The 18555-nt window shown below is 36.9% G+C and overlaps 1 protein-coding gene and 1 long non-coding RNA gene across 4 annotated transcripts in view; one reads left to right on the top strand and one right to left on the bottom strand.

Moving 5' to 3' along the window:
* The window catches only part of ADGRV1 (adhesion G protein-coupled receptor V1), a 751592-nt gene that overhangs the window by 273639 nt on the left and 459398 nt on the right, over nt 1–18555 (top strand). For 2 of the 3 annotated variants that reach the window (XM_072606175.1, XM_072606174.1), the window contains 4 exons: nt 4702–4886; nt 10609–10858; nt 11485–11624; nt 14472–14632. In XM_072606175.1, coding sequence (XP_072462276.1) covers nt 4702–4886; nt 10609–10858; nt 11485–11624; nt 14472–14632 — 736 coding nt within the window. Of the gene's footprint in view, nt 1–2045; nt 2142–4701; nt 4887–10608; nt 10859–11484; nt 11625–14471; nt 14633–18555 lie in introns of those variants that run through there. The other variant, XM_072606176.1, reaches the window with a different exon arrangement.
* LOC140501964 (uncharacterized) lies at nt 7423–13733 on the bottom strand. The gene is made up of 2 exons (XR_011966460.1): nt 13628–13733; nt 7423–7495 (listed from the first exon to the last, which is right to left on the bottom strand). It is a non-coding gene; the product is annotated as an uncharacterized lncRNA (long non-coding RNA).

The raw sequence follows: 18555 nt of genomic DNA, 5'->3' as shown, positions 1-18555 counted from the left end.
AAAAATAGTTAGTGTACTACATGAAATTGCTTACAAAAATAACGGTCCACATGCAACATGACTCTGTGTGTTAGGGTTGTATCTATCTTCCCACTTCAGGATAACCTTGGCTGCAGTTGGAGCAATGCTCTTATTACATCATGGCGTGGTGGAAAGGACATTTGGGCTGGGACTTGGGAGACCAGAACTTGCACAAGCAGCAAAGCCGGGGGAAGTTATTTTAGCTCTTTGGGCCTCAGTTTCCTGGTCAGTAAAGTGAGGGGTCTCATGAAAAGTGTCTGAATTTGATACTCTTCAAGGCACTCTCCTGCTCTGAATCCTGTGATTCTTTCCTATTTTTAAAATGCAGCAGTAGCTAGGAGTGGTGGCGTGTTCCCATAATCCTCTGCTGTCTTTGCTAAAATAGGGCTGAATGCAATTAAAGATCTGCACATGTGGGAGCAGAGGGCCACCAGGCTGCCCAAGGAGGGTCGAGCTTGCCCAGGATAAATAAAGCTTTTGTATCAGTCAGCATTGGGGATTAGACCCATGAGAGGTTAATGCACTTTCAGCCGGGACAAGATAGGGAGACTTAGTCTCAAAAAATAAAATGATATAAGATAATAAGATAAAGACTAGCGATAACAGCTCTTTATCTCTTGTCTCTCACTGTGTTTTGGATAATGGGAGCATTAGCAAAATTGGGAGACCCTAGAGTCTTTAACGTTCTTGGACCCTAAGCCTTTTTATGGTCTTAAAGCAGTTCTGCTTTTTTAGTGCAAGATACTTCTAAGGAGCTAAAGGTAAAGGACCTCAAAAATGTAACATCTCCGTCGAACTTTTGCTGTCATTAGCTTGATTGAGATCTAAAATATGGTACAAGGAGTAGTTTATCTATAGTGGAAGTGTGAGCTATGGATGCAGACCACAGAGCAGAGTCTATTATCAGATAATCAGTACCTAGGCTGGTTTAGGGTTGGGGAGAGGAGCAAAGAGAGGAAAGTGGTGGTTGTGAGTTTAGTTAACTGAGACAAGCCCGAGGTGAAGGTGCTTCCAAGTCTTGGTGAAATATGAGTCTGTAAGAATAAGGCCCAATAAAGAAAGTCCTAATGGGCTCCTGCCAAAGCCAATGTAATAAATTCTCTATTACTTTGTTCAGTTTTATTTCTTTAGTTGCTATAAGATGAAAATGTGGGCAGTAGAGTATGCAAAGTAATCTTTGACAAAATAATCTAGAACTAAGCAAAGTCTTGAGCAAAAATGATAATTTTATTAATTTACATACAAAAGGGACAGATGCTTTGTTACAACTGCGTGTAAATTCATTAACTCCTCTAGGCCCCATTTTCCTGAAACATCTGTAAAGTGAAGGGGTTAGAGTAGACATACTCTGAGACTTCTTTTAGCTCCAGCTCCCTGACATTGGCCCGTAAGGCACCAATATTATTACTGTGTAATCTGAGTAATATAATTACTATATGATCTCTATTATCACATGTTTCTGAGAGCAAATCCTTTGACTTAGTAGAACTTTTGTTCTTTACTTAATATTCTTTTAGTTATATGTTTCATTTTACTTTCTTGACACCTTATATTTTCAATCTGTTAGAAGAGGTATTTTGTGCCAAATGGGTATGAGTATTAGTTATATGTTCAGGGCCCAAGAATACGTAATTACTCTGGAGTCTTCCATTTCTTGCAACATTCACTTCTCCAAAGAAAAACAACAGGATGAAAAGCAACAGCCTCTACAACTATCTTTTTAGATGTTGAAAGGGAAATTATAGGTCACTTAGGGACACTGGCTGTCGTCAAGAAGCCTGACAAATTCCTCAGTCCCTTTTTAACAAGTCTCATTTCCTGGGTAGGCCTTCTCTGAGTCCTTTTCTCCTAGGAAAGTACACAGAACTATCGGTGATTAGCCAGCAAATCTAAAGGAAATCATGTGAACAACTTCTGGTTTTACAGAAATACATGGGCAGATTGCTTTGTTTGCTTTGTTTGATTACGTGATATTATAACATTGCTTTATAACCATACTTTTCATGTCTGAACTCTGTCGACAGTTTTCCCAGCAAAGAAACTACTGTAAGCAAAAGCTAAACATTTTAAACTCTGTGTGGAAGAGCTAGGTGGAACAAAGCATAAAGTGCCCCCCAAAGGTCAGTCCTGGATCTAAAAGCCAACAGGCAATGGCTTGTCAGAGATAATTTGGAAGGTGTACGGTAAAGAAGGGAGAAGCTTAATTAGGTTGTATGAAGATGAAAGAGTTTTAAACTGGTTTTAAGCATTGATTTTAAAAGATGTAATGAAGTTTGTTCTATTTTCCATTTTAGAAATTTGTATGAGAACCATGTATTACTGACTGACATTTGAAACTTGTTTACATGAAGTTTTGTAGACATTTCCTGATTGCTGTTTATGGATTCACTGGGTAAAAGGAAACAGAAAGTAAACAGTTACAAATAGATTAAGACATCCAGATTTCAAAAACATGAATCACAAAACAAAATTACAAGAGATGCCCAAGATGGGAAAATCTAATTAGCTTTGTTTCTTTCCGACACTTATCAGCCAATGTCATTTTCTCCATTGTACGCTGACAATTTACATGAAATGAAGACCCAAAAATGTTAGAGGAAAGGCATTCTAAAAAGCTAGAATAAAAAAAAAAATGTGACTGAGTTTTAAAAGAAAAACTATTCTTACTATGTGCCAGCTAAAGTATGTTGAGCTTCAGTGGAAAATATATAACTATTTCAAACAGGGTCAGTTCTGATACCAAGTATTTTTATAGGATTAACATATATATGAAACATTCCAGGGACTAATGTTTCTTAAACACCTTTTCTCTATTTCAGCTACACTGGATTTTGGGGTCTCAGTTGTACATTAAAAACAATTAGCTACGTATACTTCTCCTTCGCTTGCTATGTCTGTGTACACATAAATAGCAAACGATCTATGTGTATGTGTATATATGTACACATAGACACGTGTCTATGTGTAGTTATATGTAGTGTTTGTGTGTGTGTATGTGGATAAATATAGGACAGATTTTTTTTAACCAAATCTGCAATTTCATCCACGTGAGCAACTCTGGGAAGGAAACTCCATCCATTTATGCAGACCATGATAAAATACAATTTTCTTTAAATTATAGTCTTGAGAATTGCTTGGGGCATTTGGAAGTTAAGTAGATCACATAGCCAGTATGAGTTTGAGGTAGGACTTGAACACAGGCCTTGTGACCTCTGAAGTCATTTTTGTGTCTGCTGTGCCACAGTTGCCTCTCGGTAAAACTCCCTGTGACAAAATGGGCCCTTAAATATGTGGATATTTTTAAAATATACCCAAGATATATAATCCATATCAACCCCCATGTCATCATTCAGATGACTATCCTATAAACAGAGATGATACATGCATTTATACACATGCATGTACACGTACACGTACCTGAGCTTTAGTCCCACACCATTATTTGCCTGTTGGACATTTCAAACTGGATGTCCCAGAGACCTCTCAGATTCAGCATGTCTTAAACTGAGCTCATTATCTTCCTCAAACCCTTCCTTCTTCCAAATATCCTATTTCTGTCAAGTTACTACCATCATTCCAGTCTCCCAGGTTGCCTTGAGCCCCTTCTGTCTACTCACATTCCTTCTGGACTTCTCACTTCCCACCCAGCCTCCCAATTAGTCTCACGACCTTGTGTCTGTCTGTGTCTCCTCCAGTCTATCCCATACACTGCCACAAAGTGGCTGCTGTGATGCTCAGTCACCTTCAGTGACTTCCTGTAAGCTTCTGTAATAAAACATGCACTCTTGTGGAACTCAGAAAGCCCTTCGCCATCTAACTCCAGCCTGTCTTTCCAGCTATTAGATATTCTTCTCCTTCCTGTGCTCTCCTCTCCAACCAGACTGTCCTTCATCCTTCTCGGTGGCTTCTCCCTTGTTGTTCCCCCAGGTTGGAATACGCTCCTTCCTCACTACTCTGTAACAGAATCCCAGTCTTCCTTTTCCGGATGCAGCTCAAGCACCATCTGCTGCTTGAAACTTCTCCTGATTCCTCTAGCTGTTAGTGCTTTAGTTTAGTTAGTAGGAGTGTTTACTTACTTGGTATTTATTTATGTTTATTCTCGATGCTTTTATAGACTCCCCCATTTTAACGTGAGGTCCTTATATGCAGGGGTCGTTTCATTTTTTGTATTTGTACCCTCAGTGCTTAGCACAACATCAAGCACACAGTAGATGCTGCTTTCTTCATTGCACTTTTTGGAGTATATGCCTGCCAATAGGATTTCTAGGTGGAAAGTTGCAGACATTTTAGTCACTTTCCAGCATAATTTATGAATAATTTTGAAAACAAAAATGATTCATTTTATTGTGGTTTAATATCCAGTATGACTGCTAAAAGACATTGTTTTTAGCCTGAACCTTTGATTTTGTTGGCATAGAGAAGTGCAGTGAGGAAATTCCTTATACCAATACATATCAGAGCCTGTTTTACAATTGATATTTTTATTGAGTTCAGTTGGGTCACTGAAGGATTAAATAGATTGGATGTGTCAGAGACAGAACTTGAACCCAGGGCTTCCTGGCTCTGTGGTCAGCTCCTTTTCTACCACAATAGTATATCTCTCCAAAAATATGCTATATGTATTGATGAATAGAAAAAATCTGTTTTATGAATCTAATGTCCTATTTCTGTCTTTCCCAGATAACAGTTGAAGGCAGAAAACAAGCATTCAGTGTGAGAAGCAGAAATCTTTTGTATGACGTCCTCTGTGCTCTGATTAACCCGCGACGTCAGGATACGAGGGGCTTCAGCCACTTTGCAGAAGTCACTGAGAAATTTGCCTTTTCTCTTCTGACTGGTGTTACCTGTGGATCTCCTGGTGAAAAGTGACTATCTTTTGCCCTTGAATATAATTATGTGATAAAATTACTTATTTCTTATATCTCTTTTATAGTATCTATAATAGTAGTATATAAAATGTAAGTGTGTGTGTGTGCATGGGTATATTATATATTCATATGTATATATAATATAAATTACTTCTCTTGCATTTCTCAGTGCTTTAAAGTTTCCTTAAAAATAAAATCTTTATATTGTTAACTCCCACTTGACCATCTGATAGAGATTCTGAATAGAAAACAAATGAAAATAACTCATCTGGAAAGTTTAGCAGTGATTAGTAGTGTTGCCTTGTACTACTGATAAGGCTTTCCCAGTGAAACTATTGTGGAGTGTCAAAAGTGAATTAAATGTGTTCTAGCCATGCCTAAACTACCTCCTGTAGATGATGCTCAACCCTGAAAATAAAATTCAAGTTCATAGTAGGGATCTGGCAAGGGGCAGCTAGGTTGTATAGTGGATAAAGCACCAGTGCAGGAGTCAGGAGGACATGAGTTCAAATCTCACCTCAGACACTTGACACTCACTTGAGCAAGTCACTTAACTCCAATTGCCTCATCCTGGGTCGTCTCCAGTCATCCTGATGAATATCTGGTCACTGTATTCAGATGGCTTTGGAGGAGAACTGAGGCTGGTGACCTGCACAGCCCTCCCTCACTCAAAGCAAAGTCAAGTGCATGTCACGTCATTATTTCTGTAATGGCATGGTCTTCTTTGGCAGGGAAGGACAAACACACCACACGCACACAGGGATCTGGCAAAAGAAAAAAGTCAAGAGAAATAAAAATAGCTAAACTGAAATTTCTGGCAGACAATCTTTCTTACAGAGTTATGGACTGCTTGAATGTGAAACTTCAGGTTCATCTAGGTGTCTAGATGGCATAGTGTATAAAGTATTAATTCAAATTAGTTTATTAATTCAAACCCTCCCTGGAATACTTATAGCTGAGTGACCCTGGGCAAGTCATTTAACAAACTCAGCCTCAGTTTCTTCATCTGTAAAATGGATATAAAAGAACCTTCTTCAAAGGGTTGTTGTGAATATTAAATGAAATAATATATTTATAATGTCACATGGGATAGCTACCATGCCATAGCCCCTGACATCCCTCATGGAGAGCATGAGGGCATGAGGGCATGCGCCTTCTCTCCTTGGGCTGGCTTATTCCAACCTGCCTTTGAACTGGCAGATTTAGACCCGAGAAAAGGATTGCTGTCATAGGATCACACTCAGATTATCCCAGGGTCCTGAGCATACCCTTGCTGTGAGGGAATATACTTCTCCTACTCACAACTTTAGCTCTTGAGCCCCCACTTTTGCATTTCTGTTTACACAGCTACCTATTCATAGTAATGAAATTTTTTAGATCTTAAACATAACCACCTACTTAACAATAAGAAATATTGAATATTCTTATTCAGTAACATTGAATAAGAAATGACAAAAAGAAATAATATCCCTTTAATCGAGGTAAGTGCACCAATAATATGTTTACTATAAACCATGTATAAATCTGGCTTGTACTTCCACTAATGTATCTTCAGTCTGTTGGGCATATGCTTATAGAAACCTACCAGTGAATGCATGAGTGAAGAAAACCCATGTGTTCAGGATGATTCATAACTCTAGAACTACACAATCCTGATTTTCCTTTTTGTCTCAGGAACTGTCAGAAGTTCCTAAGTGAACTTCCCTTTTGTGTTAAATACATACTTCTTTTGTGAGGCTGAGTTGATCTATCTTGTGTTTGCCTTATGCCTCCCTGGGCATAACTTCTTAACCATTGGATCCACTCAGTGACTTTTCTGACTTTCTGCTTTCAGGCCGTTCTCCTGTTCAGCTAGGCTTACTCTTTAATAGCAGCCAGAGCATCTGTCACTTCCAGGTTCAAATTTTGCTGAAGCAGTTGTCAGGATTAGTCCTTTTGCATCTCTCTTGTTCTTATCTTTCTGGGGCCCTTCTGAGATTGTCCCTCCACCTTATCTTGTGGTCACTAACCAGATTCTCCAGTCGTACAACAGTACAAACATCTGTATGTATCTTCCCAGTTACTGTAACTTATATTTAACATTCATCATTGGCTATGTCAGAATCCTGAATCAGACTAAATCCCCATCAGCTCTCAAGATTTCCCTTAGACTTCTGAGCAGTTTTAATTCAGCAACAAACCTTAAAGCATCAATATATTGCACACGTAAAATACTTTGCAAACCACAAGGGTTATAGAAACATTATTATTATTGTCAAGAACAAAACACATTAACTTCTGTATTCATGTAGTAGGAAAAAGGAAGTAGTCTTCATTTTTTTTTTATTCTGAACCTAACAAACACCAAATAAAATGATCATTTGCGTATATAGAGCAGAACAGAAAAAGAGACGTGTGTGAGACACTCCAGATCTCTATCATGTACTACTTAGTTTTCTGTGAAAGTGTGTAAAATCCATCTGTAGCTTTCAAAGCTGCCATTTCTTTCTGATCTTCTTTGCATTAAAAAAACGATGCCTCAATTGGTCTTCTCTTTTTTTTTTAATAAGCTTCACTTTAATGTTTTTGAGAAGCCCTCTTTCGTTTCTGCAGATTCCAACAGTGTCCTATGGAATTTCATAGAGGAGAAAACTCAATTAGCTATTTAATTTAAAGGAAAATTAGAGAGTACAGAATGCATTCCTATGTGTTTTTGTACCAAACTAGCCTCTGATTTATCAGATGAAATATTAGTCTGAATAAAAATTCAAGTTTTTTAACATGATTGTAAAATGTTCTCCAGAGTTTTCTTTTATTTGTAAGCTTATTTTGCGCCCAACAAGGCCATCCTCCTGGCCTTCCCTCCCACTCCCACCCCACTGCAGCAATGTCAGCCTTTGAACTTTTTACCATATTCCTTCCTATTAGACTTGTTCCTCCTACTTCCGTTGACTGGATGATTTCCCTTTCTTCACTTTTAATCCATAGCCATAATTTGCTTCAAGACCTTGCTTAAAACTCATCTTCTACAAAAAAAAAAAAAACTTTCTCCAAAGATGCTTTTGCACTTCATTTGCATACAATAGCTTCTAAATTTGAAGGTTGAGAGTTCAAGGGACATGGAAAGTTAGACCTGGGGAGGGGTGGGGAAGAGATAAATGCCTTGTCCAAGACCATGCAGAGAGTTAAGTAGCAGAGATAGAATTTGAACTGAGGTCTTCAGATTCCAAATCCAGTGCTCCCATGTGTTTCAAGTTGATTTCCCATCCCCCCCTTACTCAAAAAGTGTAATGAATTTCTGTTGATTGAATATCCTTTTTGTCTAATGACATTTGTTTGCATGATGGGTATAGGAAGAGGATTATGACTATAGAATGGAAAAAATGAGAACATTTTATATATATATATATATATATATATATGGATAGAACTTTTGGCAGTATTCATGTTAACATTATATTTCAAACCAGTTGAACTAAAAGGTACTCTGTAACCTACACTGTTAGCCTACTGTAATTACTCTTATTCTACTTCATCATTGTCATCATCAGAGAGAGAGGCATGATTTAAGATGTATTTTTTCGCTTATCTCATGAAGAAAGTTACCAGATTCATTAATTTCCCTTTTATATACCTATTTATTCTCAAAATGAATGAATGAGTCAGTCTTTTGCTATAGTCAAAGTTATAGTTCATATAAACCATGGTTTCTTTGTTTTATACATAATGCTTATAAAATTTTGACCTACTTGCGAAATGAAAAAGTTTCCTTTTTAAAAATTGTTTTCATCAACTAATAATTTTTAATTAAATAGCGTTTTGCATTGGGAATTAAATAGTAAGCATAAACAATGTTAATAAATCTATCCATGGCTCTCCCTGCTCTATTCGTTAGCTGCCATTCTTTCTTTCCTGTGACAAATACTATTTTTATTCCACTTATTCGTATAGTGCTTCTTAGTTATCCTCTCTGTTTTTGTGAGTATACAGGCTCCTTGAGGGTAGAAACCATTTCTTCTTCTTTTCTGCTCCCTCGTTGATGTTGATATGATGTTGAGCACTCAGTAGGTATTCAGTGCCTGTTCAATAAATACTGGCCATGTTCTCTAGAATGTTTCCTTCAGAAGAAGCAAAAATGGGCATCACAGATGGCCCCATAGCAGGTCACATAGTGATGGTGACAGGACAACAAAAAGGCTTGCATTATTGGCTCCGCTTCTCTTCTTGGGGCCTGATGTTCATCCTATATTTATGTCAGGAGGATGGGATGAGATTGTGAATCTTGAGAGTGTGGTCTAGTGGCATGACCCTAGATGAGCCACTTTACTTTCTGGGTTTCATCTGTAAAATGGCAGATGGCCACTAAGGTCCTTTCCAGCTCTAAAGCCATAATCTTAAAAATCTTGTGGTCTAAGTAGCATTTACTTTGACTTTATAAAGCTGACTAATGACCCTCAATCTTAACTAATGTAGTATGTTTCAGAAATCTTATTGCAGTTTGAAAATATGATAGTTTAAGCTATTGGCTAGTCGCTTAAAACTTCATTAAGAATTTTGGGGTACCTTGTTTAAGAAAGAGCATTTATTATGAGTGGTGAATCCTTGAGCGTAACTATGGAAATATTTCAAAGGGCATAAAGCCATTTATATTGTAAGAATTATACCTATACTCAATTTAATATCTTTATGGTATTGGTGAGGAATTGATAACTATGATCCACCTTTGAATAAACAACATTTTATTTTCTTTCCATTTTTACACTGTATCAGTGTGCCAAATAATACAATTTTGAGTTTAGTATTGCTTCAAAGACTAAGAAAAATAACTTTTAAAATTTCAATTTCATTTCCCAGTAAAATGATTGTTTGACAGCATTGTACAAAGATTATATTGGTATTTTCACCTTCCCTCCCCATTCTCATGCATTATTGATTATTTGAAAGCAAGAGCATTGAGAAGTACCATGTTAAGAATATTTACGTTCACTCTATGAAGTTTGGTATATATCTGCTTTGCCTTCACGTGGAGGTATAGTTGTGCTATTTCATTGAAATTCAGAAATACATTGAATGCTATAAAACTAAGTATAATTAAAGTCACTTTAAGGGAATATTTTATGATATCTTACAGCTAAAACAAAAATTTGAAAGTGTGTGTAAAAATGATCAGCACTTTGCTTATCATTATTTAGTATTAGTTACCCATTTTAAAGTCTTAAAAAAGTAAGATTTTTCATGTACATTTAGATATAAATATGTAGTTTTATAATATTAACTGACCCAAATAAAATAGAAAGAAAGATGAAGGCATCACAGATTTCAAGGTAAAATAAGATTGGATACATTGGTTGAAACTGTATTGTAAAGGTCTTGATGTCTGACTGAGGAAGATTTATTTTATTCTATAGGTAATAGGGTTTTTTTTAGGCTCCTGAAAGTTTTGATCAGAGACATATCATTATGAGAATTCTATTTTCACAGTCACATAACCTGCCTTAAGTCACAGGTGACTCAAAAATTCCATGTCACAGATTACAAAGAGAACCAAAAAAAAAAATAGAGAGAAGACTCCATGCAAACCTACCAAAAAATAGTTCAAAATATATGCCCTGTTGGTGCTACGTCATTAATGTCACATATTTAATGTACAGAGGGCAGCATATATACTTAAATAAACATGATTGTATACATTTCTATTTGTATGCTATTTCAAAAGAAGTTTTTTTTCCTATTTCAACAGAAGCAAAACCATCCTTGACAAATGTCCATATTTGTCAATATTGGCCCTTCACTGGTATCCACAGCAAATCAATGGACACAAGTTTGAAGGAAAGGAGGGGGATTATGTACAAGTGCCTGAAAGATTATTGGATGTCCCAGATGCAAGTCTTATGGCTGGTGAAAAGAAGTGCAAATTAGTACAGTTTACAGAATATAACAGCCAACAGTGGTTTATAACTGGTAACAATGTTCTGGCCCTGAATAACAAGGTAGTTTTTCATTTCAAAGTAATTTCTTGTTCTCATGTAGTCCAAGTTTATTCTTCTGTTAACCTCAGTAACCTCAGCTGACTCATTTATTTTCACCATTATGATATACATCCTGAAGTCTCAGGTGTTCACATATAATAAACGTCATAATCTGCTTATTAAGAATGTCTTCTTTCTGTAGATAATATGTGAGATTTTATAGTTGCCACAGTTGACACATATAAAATATTTGCTTGAGTTTTTGAAAATTGAAATTCTAGTAAGTGATGATAAAAGAAAGTAACTCATTTTCAAGCAAATTCCAAGTACTTAATGCCAAAAGACAGTGAAGCCAGTAAGTAAAAACCAAAGAATGAGTGCCTAGATGAATGGAATGATGAGTAGTCCTTGATTTCAATGTTAATATAAAATAAAATCGAGCTATATAGCAGTAAGGGGCATTTTATTAATACGTGGCCTAAGAATAGTTGAATAGGGAAAAATAATAAGAATGAAGCAATGATCTGAACTGAGAGGGTGGTGGGAGACAATTTTGGTGATAATATTAACTGGAAAACTTCAGTGAAGTTTTGCCATGATTACTTTTGAAAAATTTTTTATTAAAAATGTATTTTTTAATGTTACAGGTTTTATCATTGAGTGTAAAAGGTCAGAGTTCACACCCACTGACAGATAACAATGCGGTCCTTTATCGAATTTATGCTGTAGAACACCGCATTGTTCCCCAGAAGTCCTTGTGTCTCCTTTGGAATCATGCTGCCACGAGGTACTTCTGCGTGATTTTGACTTTTCTTTGAATGCAATTTTATGTTACTTCTGGTTAATTGAATGGATAGGTGAGCTCAAACAGGGAGAGAATGCTGTGGTGTTGGATGGGATGGAACATGCAGTCACAAAGTCATTAAATAATATTGCTAAGATTCCTTCCTTCCCATGTCCCTCCTCTCCTTCCTCTCTTCCTTCTTCCCTCCCTTTCTCCTCTTTTCCTACATGCCTTCCATCTTTCCTCCCTCCTCTCCTTCCTTTCTTCTCTCCCTCTCTTCCTCCCTCCCTTTCTCCTTTCCTTCCTCCCTTTCTTCATTCCTCCCTCCCTCCTTTCTCTATCTTTCTTCCTCTCCCTCGCCTCCTTCTTTTCCCCCTTCCTTTCTTTGTTCCTTCCTTATTGCCTTCCTTCCTCTTTTTCTCCCTCTCTTTCTTTTTCTCTTCCTCCCTCTCTCTTTCTCTCCCTCCCTCATGAAATGCTAGTATGCCAACAACCTAGGTTGCTAGAATCTACCTTAGTCACATTATGAACTGATCTGCAAAGATGGAAAAGGATTCTTTCTTTCTCTACCTTCAGATCTGGCCATAGGACCGTAGCAGTAAGTAACCCACAGTACACAGGAGAGCCTGGGGCACAGGTTCTTAGATCTACTTTTCTAAAAGGAAAGCAACTTTTGAGGGGTCAACAATCACTTTAATAAAACACATGCAGCACCAATAGACAGGGATTCCAAATGTCTGACCACAGATAATACATACATCGTTATCAGAGAGAGAAGAACCACCATCTCGGTTTTCAAAGCCCTCCAGAGTCTCATCTGGCACACAAACCTTCTTCCCAAAATAAGCCCCAAAGCAAAACCTCATCTCAGAATATATAGACTCTTTTCAGGGCTGGAGGGCCCGACCCTTGTGACCCAGTGCCTCATTAGCAATCAGCAAAAAGTGTGGGCCCCCATACCAAAAATGCCTCTCCCAATAAGGCCTCCCTCAGTATCCCCACCTGAGGCCCATCAATGGGCGGGGAAGATTTTTAACTCCCTATGTGGCCAACTATGGAAAGCCCTCTAATGGAATCATTTGTGACAAGAAGAAAGAGTATCCAGGGTTCGAGTCTTGATTGTGCTATTTGTTCATTATGTCAGCTTTGACAAGTCCCTTAATTCCTCTTAGCTTAAGTCCTTGTCTGTAAAATGAGGCTGCTTCCATTATCTATTTCACAGAGTTATTGTGAAGACTAAAAGGTTTGAAGGATTCCTATTTTCCAGCTCGTGACTAACCTGGTATAACGTCTCAAGACTGAATCCTCATTTAGTCTAAGGAAAGGCCTCAAGTTTCTGTTCCAGTATTGGTACAGAAATTAGTGCATTGATATATCACTTCATATTTATTACATTGAATTGAAAAGTTCATTAGAAATGCTGAAATCCTCACTTTCACAGGATCATAGACTAGGGAATTTAGAGGTCATTTAGTTCAATCTCCTCATTTTACAAGGGAGGAAACTGAGACCTAAAAAGTGAAATGACACGACCAATTAAATGTGAGTGTTCAGGACAAAGTATGCAGGTTTCTCCTTAACTCTGAATGATATAATATTAAACGGAGTAAGCAATTGATAAAGAAATTCAGGAGCAGGTAGCTCAAAAGTTCTCATATTGTTGGTTTCTCCTGGTTGGGTGGCCAAATTAAAATTCATGATTTCTGATTTCTGGTCTCAGTATTGTTGTTTGGTGCCCGGACTTTAATCGATATCTCAAGTTTATCTTTGAAATTAGAAGTTAAGAATCTTCTGCCCTTGCAGAATTTTTCTTAGAAATCAGGGGAAATATGAATTTCATTCCAAGCTTCTTTATTCCCACAACATCTTTCAGTTCTGAAATCTTGTTTAGGTAAAATGTTTATCTCAGTGCCTATACATAGTAGGCATTTAATAAATTCTTGTTCCTTTTCTTAAACTCTTTCTCTTCCCCATCCATATGTATTTGTCATATTTCTCTCTCTTACCTCTTTCTCTGTCCATCCATCTCTCTCTACCAATGTGACAGTTATGTCATGTAATTCGTTGATGACAACATTCAAAACTATTGAATTTTGAATAAACCAGGGCCAAGAATGGAATTCTGCCTCATGTCGGTAGAGCCCTGCCACAATTATATTAGTGATTTCCTCTGTGATTATTACAGTATTCTAAACAAACAAAAAAAGAAAAGAAAGAATGGAAAACATAAAACACTGAAAAGAGATCCGCCAATGGCATTGCATAAGACTGTTCAAAAACTGTGGCTATATATTTGATGGGCTGTACTGGCTATAATTTAGCTCATAGGTCAGACCACGTGAAAGACATCAGTCCTGGCAAGAACTTGAAGAGATTCATGGTTCAAAAATAAACATATGAGACGTAGTTTTTTTCTGTTTCCCCCCAGCTCATGGGGTGATTAATACAACCTTCTGCAACTATAATTTCTGTCTAGGGTTTGTTTTACAAAGGTAAAGCTGGTGTATTTTATTACTCATGTTAAATTTGATGGTACTTTAATTCTGATCGTATTTTAAAAGTCTGATTATTGAAATTCTCCTCTGAAATCCCCCGTACTCCTTTGGGTCTGGTCAGCCTCCCAGGCCACTTTTCCAGGTTGATTGTATAGCTCATGAGCAGACAGCTGTTTGCTTTTTGTCCTGCACAAGGTACTGTCCTCAGCAATTCTGCTTAACCTGAGGGTTTTACTTAAGGATTAACAAAAGAACACTTCAATTCAATAAATACTTTCCTTCTGCAATCCTTCTCAGCACCTTAAATGCTCTAACGAAACAAGAATGATAATTTTCACTGTTGTTTCTGTTCCAGCTGGTTGTCCGATAGTCAGTTTTGCAAAGTGGTTGATGCCACTAAAGACTATGTAGAATGTGCCTGTTCACACATGTCGACGTATGCTGTCTATGCCCAGACAGATAGCTTGTCTTCATACAATGAGGCTTTCTTCTCTTCTGGATTTATTTGCATCTCAGGTCAGTTGATTGCTTCTTAAGGTTAATCATGATAAAAAAACCAAAAGTATCACCTGTTTTAAGATTGTATATATATGATGAAGAACATCAGCGATTAACTATTAATGAAAACTCATGCTATAAGTGTTTATTAGAATATGATCAGTGCTGGAAAAGTACAAAACAAAATACTACATAAGGTTTTGAAAACTAATTATTTTTTGCTTTTAAAGGAAATGATCTTTATGTCATGTATAAACATTTTACCTGACGTCCTAGACATGGGGCCCTAAAGGGATATTCTTTCAAAGAAAAGGCCTGATGATTATTATAATTAATCACCTGATTAATGAAGAAAACTTGGATTTAACATATATGTTGTTGGTCCTCAGAATGGAAGATGCTAGCAATATATTGGAGACATAAAGCTAATTTCACAACAAATTGAGTGAATATCTTAAAAGATAATAGTTTGTTTTGAAACAGAAAGGAAATCAAAAACTTTTTTTGTTTTCTTCAAAAGAGAAAGAAATAGAAAAAATAAGTCCCAAAGAGAAAATTAAGTCAGAAATTAGAAATCTTTTTTCCTATTGAAAGTCCTTTTCTTCAAAAAATATACTTTACCTATAAGTATAAATTAATTTTATTAAGGTCTTTTTTTGTAGAAAAATATGAATATTCTATTAATCTACATTTTAAATTAGGAACAAGAAACAAATTGTGCTTAATAAATATATTTTTAAATATGAATCTTTAGTATATTATAATTAGCCCTTATTCTTAAAAATGAGAAAAAGAGAAGGAATGGAAACAGGGATTAAGGAGAAGGAGAATAGCTATGATGGTCCAGGAGTATAAGGAGAGGGATGGAGAGACAGAGACATAGAAAAAGAGAGACACAGGAACAGAAAGTACAAAGAAGAGAGACAGAGAGATGAAAAGACAGACACAAAGATAGCATAACAAGACAAGAAGAAATGCATGGAATAATACACACAAAGAGAAAGATGCAGAAAGCCACAGAGAAAACCACCTAGCCCCAGAAAGACAGACAGACACACACACACAGACATAGATAAGGACGCATGGAAGGTCACAAGCAGTCAAACACACAGGACACTATTGACTAGAGTTGTATAGAAATAGACTTTTATAGAATTATTTTTTATCCCCTTTTAGGAAAACTCATGTAAGACTTTTGTAACTTTGAATATTCCTATATGTGAGTTGGAGCTCAGTGTATATGCTTACACATAAATTTATGTCCACATACATGCATATATATGTACACAGTCTGTATGCACATACTGTGTACATATATGTATATACACATACATATGTGTGTATGTATATATGTAATATATAGTGTATATGTGTGTGTATATGCACGCATATATATACGTATATACATACACACATATATATGACAGCTGATACTTGTCTTGCAGGTCAGATGAAAGTAATTAAACCAAGGACTTAGTTAAGGGACCTGGCCCACTTCTGTCATGGAAGAGAAAGAAATTCATGAACCTTGCACTCTAGACAATCCATCCCTAATATTCCATTTGCATTCTGCTTTTGTCCACTTAATTAACTCCGCCTAGAATACTTCCTCACATCCTCACCATTTGTCTATATTCTACAGGCTTTCAAGGCTCAGGTCAAAGCCTCACCTTGTCTCTGAAACATTTCACTATTCTAGCTGATGACTTTTGTGACTCTTACTGGCTTTTTCACTGACTTCTGATCTGTCATGAGCATATTATAATTTGTATTTTTTGTATTTTTGATCTCCCTAACTAGATTATAGTCACCTTAAAAGCAAAAACTTACAGTCTTAATTCTCCCAAACCTAGTGCCACATACCTTAGTAAGTGCCCAGTACCAGCCTGGAGTTGTTGATGATGGCCAACCTCACTGTTTCAGGCTCTGTATGTTACCTAAATAACCTAAATACCTAATAATCCTCAAAAGTTATAAGGTTCAATGTTAGGGGAAAAACTGTGAATAAAAAGAAAAAGAAATAAAAATATTCACAGCACGGGCACTGTTCGGTTATTGATATTATTTATTTAGCAAAATGACAGTTGTCTCTGGCATCTTACTTTTTTACTTGTCATATTAGTGATATATAGACATACGCTTAGAATTAGAGATACTCCTTTTCACTTCTGAATTTTGTCAGAAACCAGTAGTCACACATCATGTTTTATTAGATCTGTTATCTGTTATTCTGATCTAACTTTATTGAGAGACTGTTCACCTGGGCCTGAGATACTGTGGTGACTCACTGTTCTGTACACAGGCACATGATTGGACTTGGTTCAGACCAAGGGAATCCTGCTTCTAATGAGAAGAGGCTTTCTTTTGTTTCACATTCTTCATCTGATTAAGTCCCCCACACCAATACCAAAGAGATGATTTTACTTCTGGTTCACATCTGAGACTTCACCTTCCCCTTCCCCTTCAAAAAAAGGGAGGCATGAAAAGGTACTCAGTATGAAATATGAGTAAGGCCAAGTACCGCAAAACACAGATTATGCCTAAACATGCATCTGATGACAAAACACCCTTAAAAAAGAATTCAGTTCCTTATCTGCTGTTACAGTCTTTTGGGAGTCAGCTGTGCACACTTCATCAGAACACAGATTGTGGGATTGCTGATTGGGTACAATTTGGCCTTATCTCTACACCATCTCCTCCTATCATCTTTGATCTCAAACCGTTTGGTCCTGTATTTGCAAACAGCTGCTCGTCTCATTGGACCTAGTATCTAAGTACCTTTGGAAATCAAAAGGTTGTCTGAAAGCCTGGACATATCCAACTTGAGAACTGTTATTCATTTACTGAGGCAAAGAAACACAGCCAGAGTCCCAGGTGCAAGTTTTCATGGTTGAGTAGGCCCAGTTCTCCCATTTGCTCTTCTCTGTCTGTTATAGAGAGGACCATACAGAAGTCACAAATAAGGGCACCAGCCAGAGGCTTTCTCTTCGTTTAAAAGACACAGTACCCTAACCCCATCTGCATCCCTATTTCCTGCTACTGTCCTGAGACAGAGGGAAGACCTAGGGATAACTCTGGGTTTGTGATCATACTAAAATGCCAAATCCACTCAGTTCTGGGCCATCACATGGCAGGAAACATCCAGGAAATTCATCACCTCTTCAGGGCACAAGCAATGTTATTATGTGCTTAGAATTTCCTTCCACAAGTTTTCAGTAGAACCCACGGTCCCTGGAATGGCTCCTGTAAGCCAGTTTAGCCTTGAATACATTCTCAGTAGTGATTCCATTTTTTCCAAACACTGAACCATCCTCCTACTTGGTGCCTCAGAAGTTCTGAGATTCTGTACTGAGTATCTCTACATTTCACCTTTTAATTAATATTCACTTTCTGTTTGGTGCACTTGATCATATATACGTAAACATGAGCAAACATATACCACCTACTTGCTATGTATTTTTCTGGGCACAAAAATACATGATTAATTTACTACCTTTTACCACAATATCATCATACTTTATAAGTAGTTATATTTTCCTTAATAAAATGGTACAGCATCTTATTTCTAAATCTGTTTTTAAATCCAGTAACAGATACTGTTGTCCTTTCTCTCAAATCCATAGACATTTCACTTTCATGACAATACATTTTGATAGCACAGGGAGAAATATGTAGGATGGGGGATTAAAGGTAGAAGGCATAAGTAAGAAAGAGAGAGAAGGGAAAGAGATAGGGAGGAGAGCATTGAGAGAGAGGAAAAAGGAAGGAGAAATGAAAAAGATAAGAGGAAGAGATGAGAAAGAGAGATCTTTGAAAAGGGTATTAAAAACAAAACAAACATCTAGACGGAAGTACCTCTGTATTGAGAATACTGTGCAGAGTTGTGGTCACCTTTTATGGAAGAAGTATGGAAAGTCAAAAAAGGAGGAACTAGCCCAATG

Source organism: Notamacropus eugenii, chromosome 4 (genome assembly GCF_028372415.1).
Source record: "Notamacropus eugenii isolate mMacEug1 chromosome 4, mMacEug1.pri_v2, whole genome shotgun sequence".
NCBI lineage: Eukaryota > Metazoa > Chordata > Mammalia > Diprotodontia > Macropodidae > Notamacropus > Notamacropus eugenii.
Note: the sequence above shows the minus strand (reverse complement) of the source record. Positions and strands in the feature narration are given on the sequence as shown.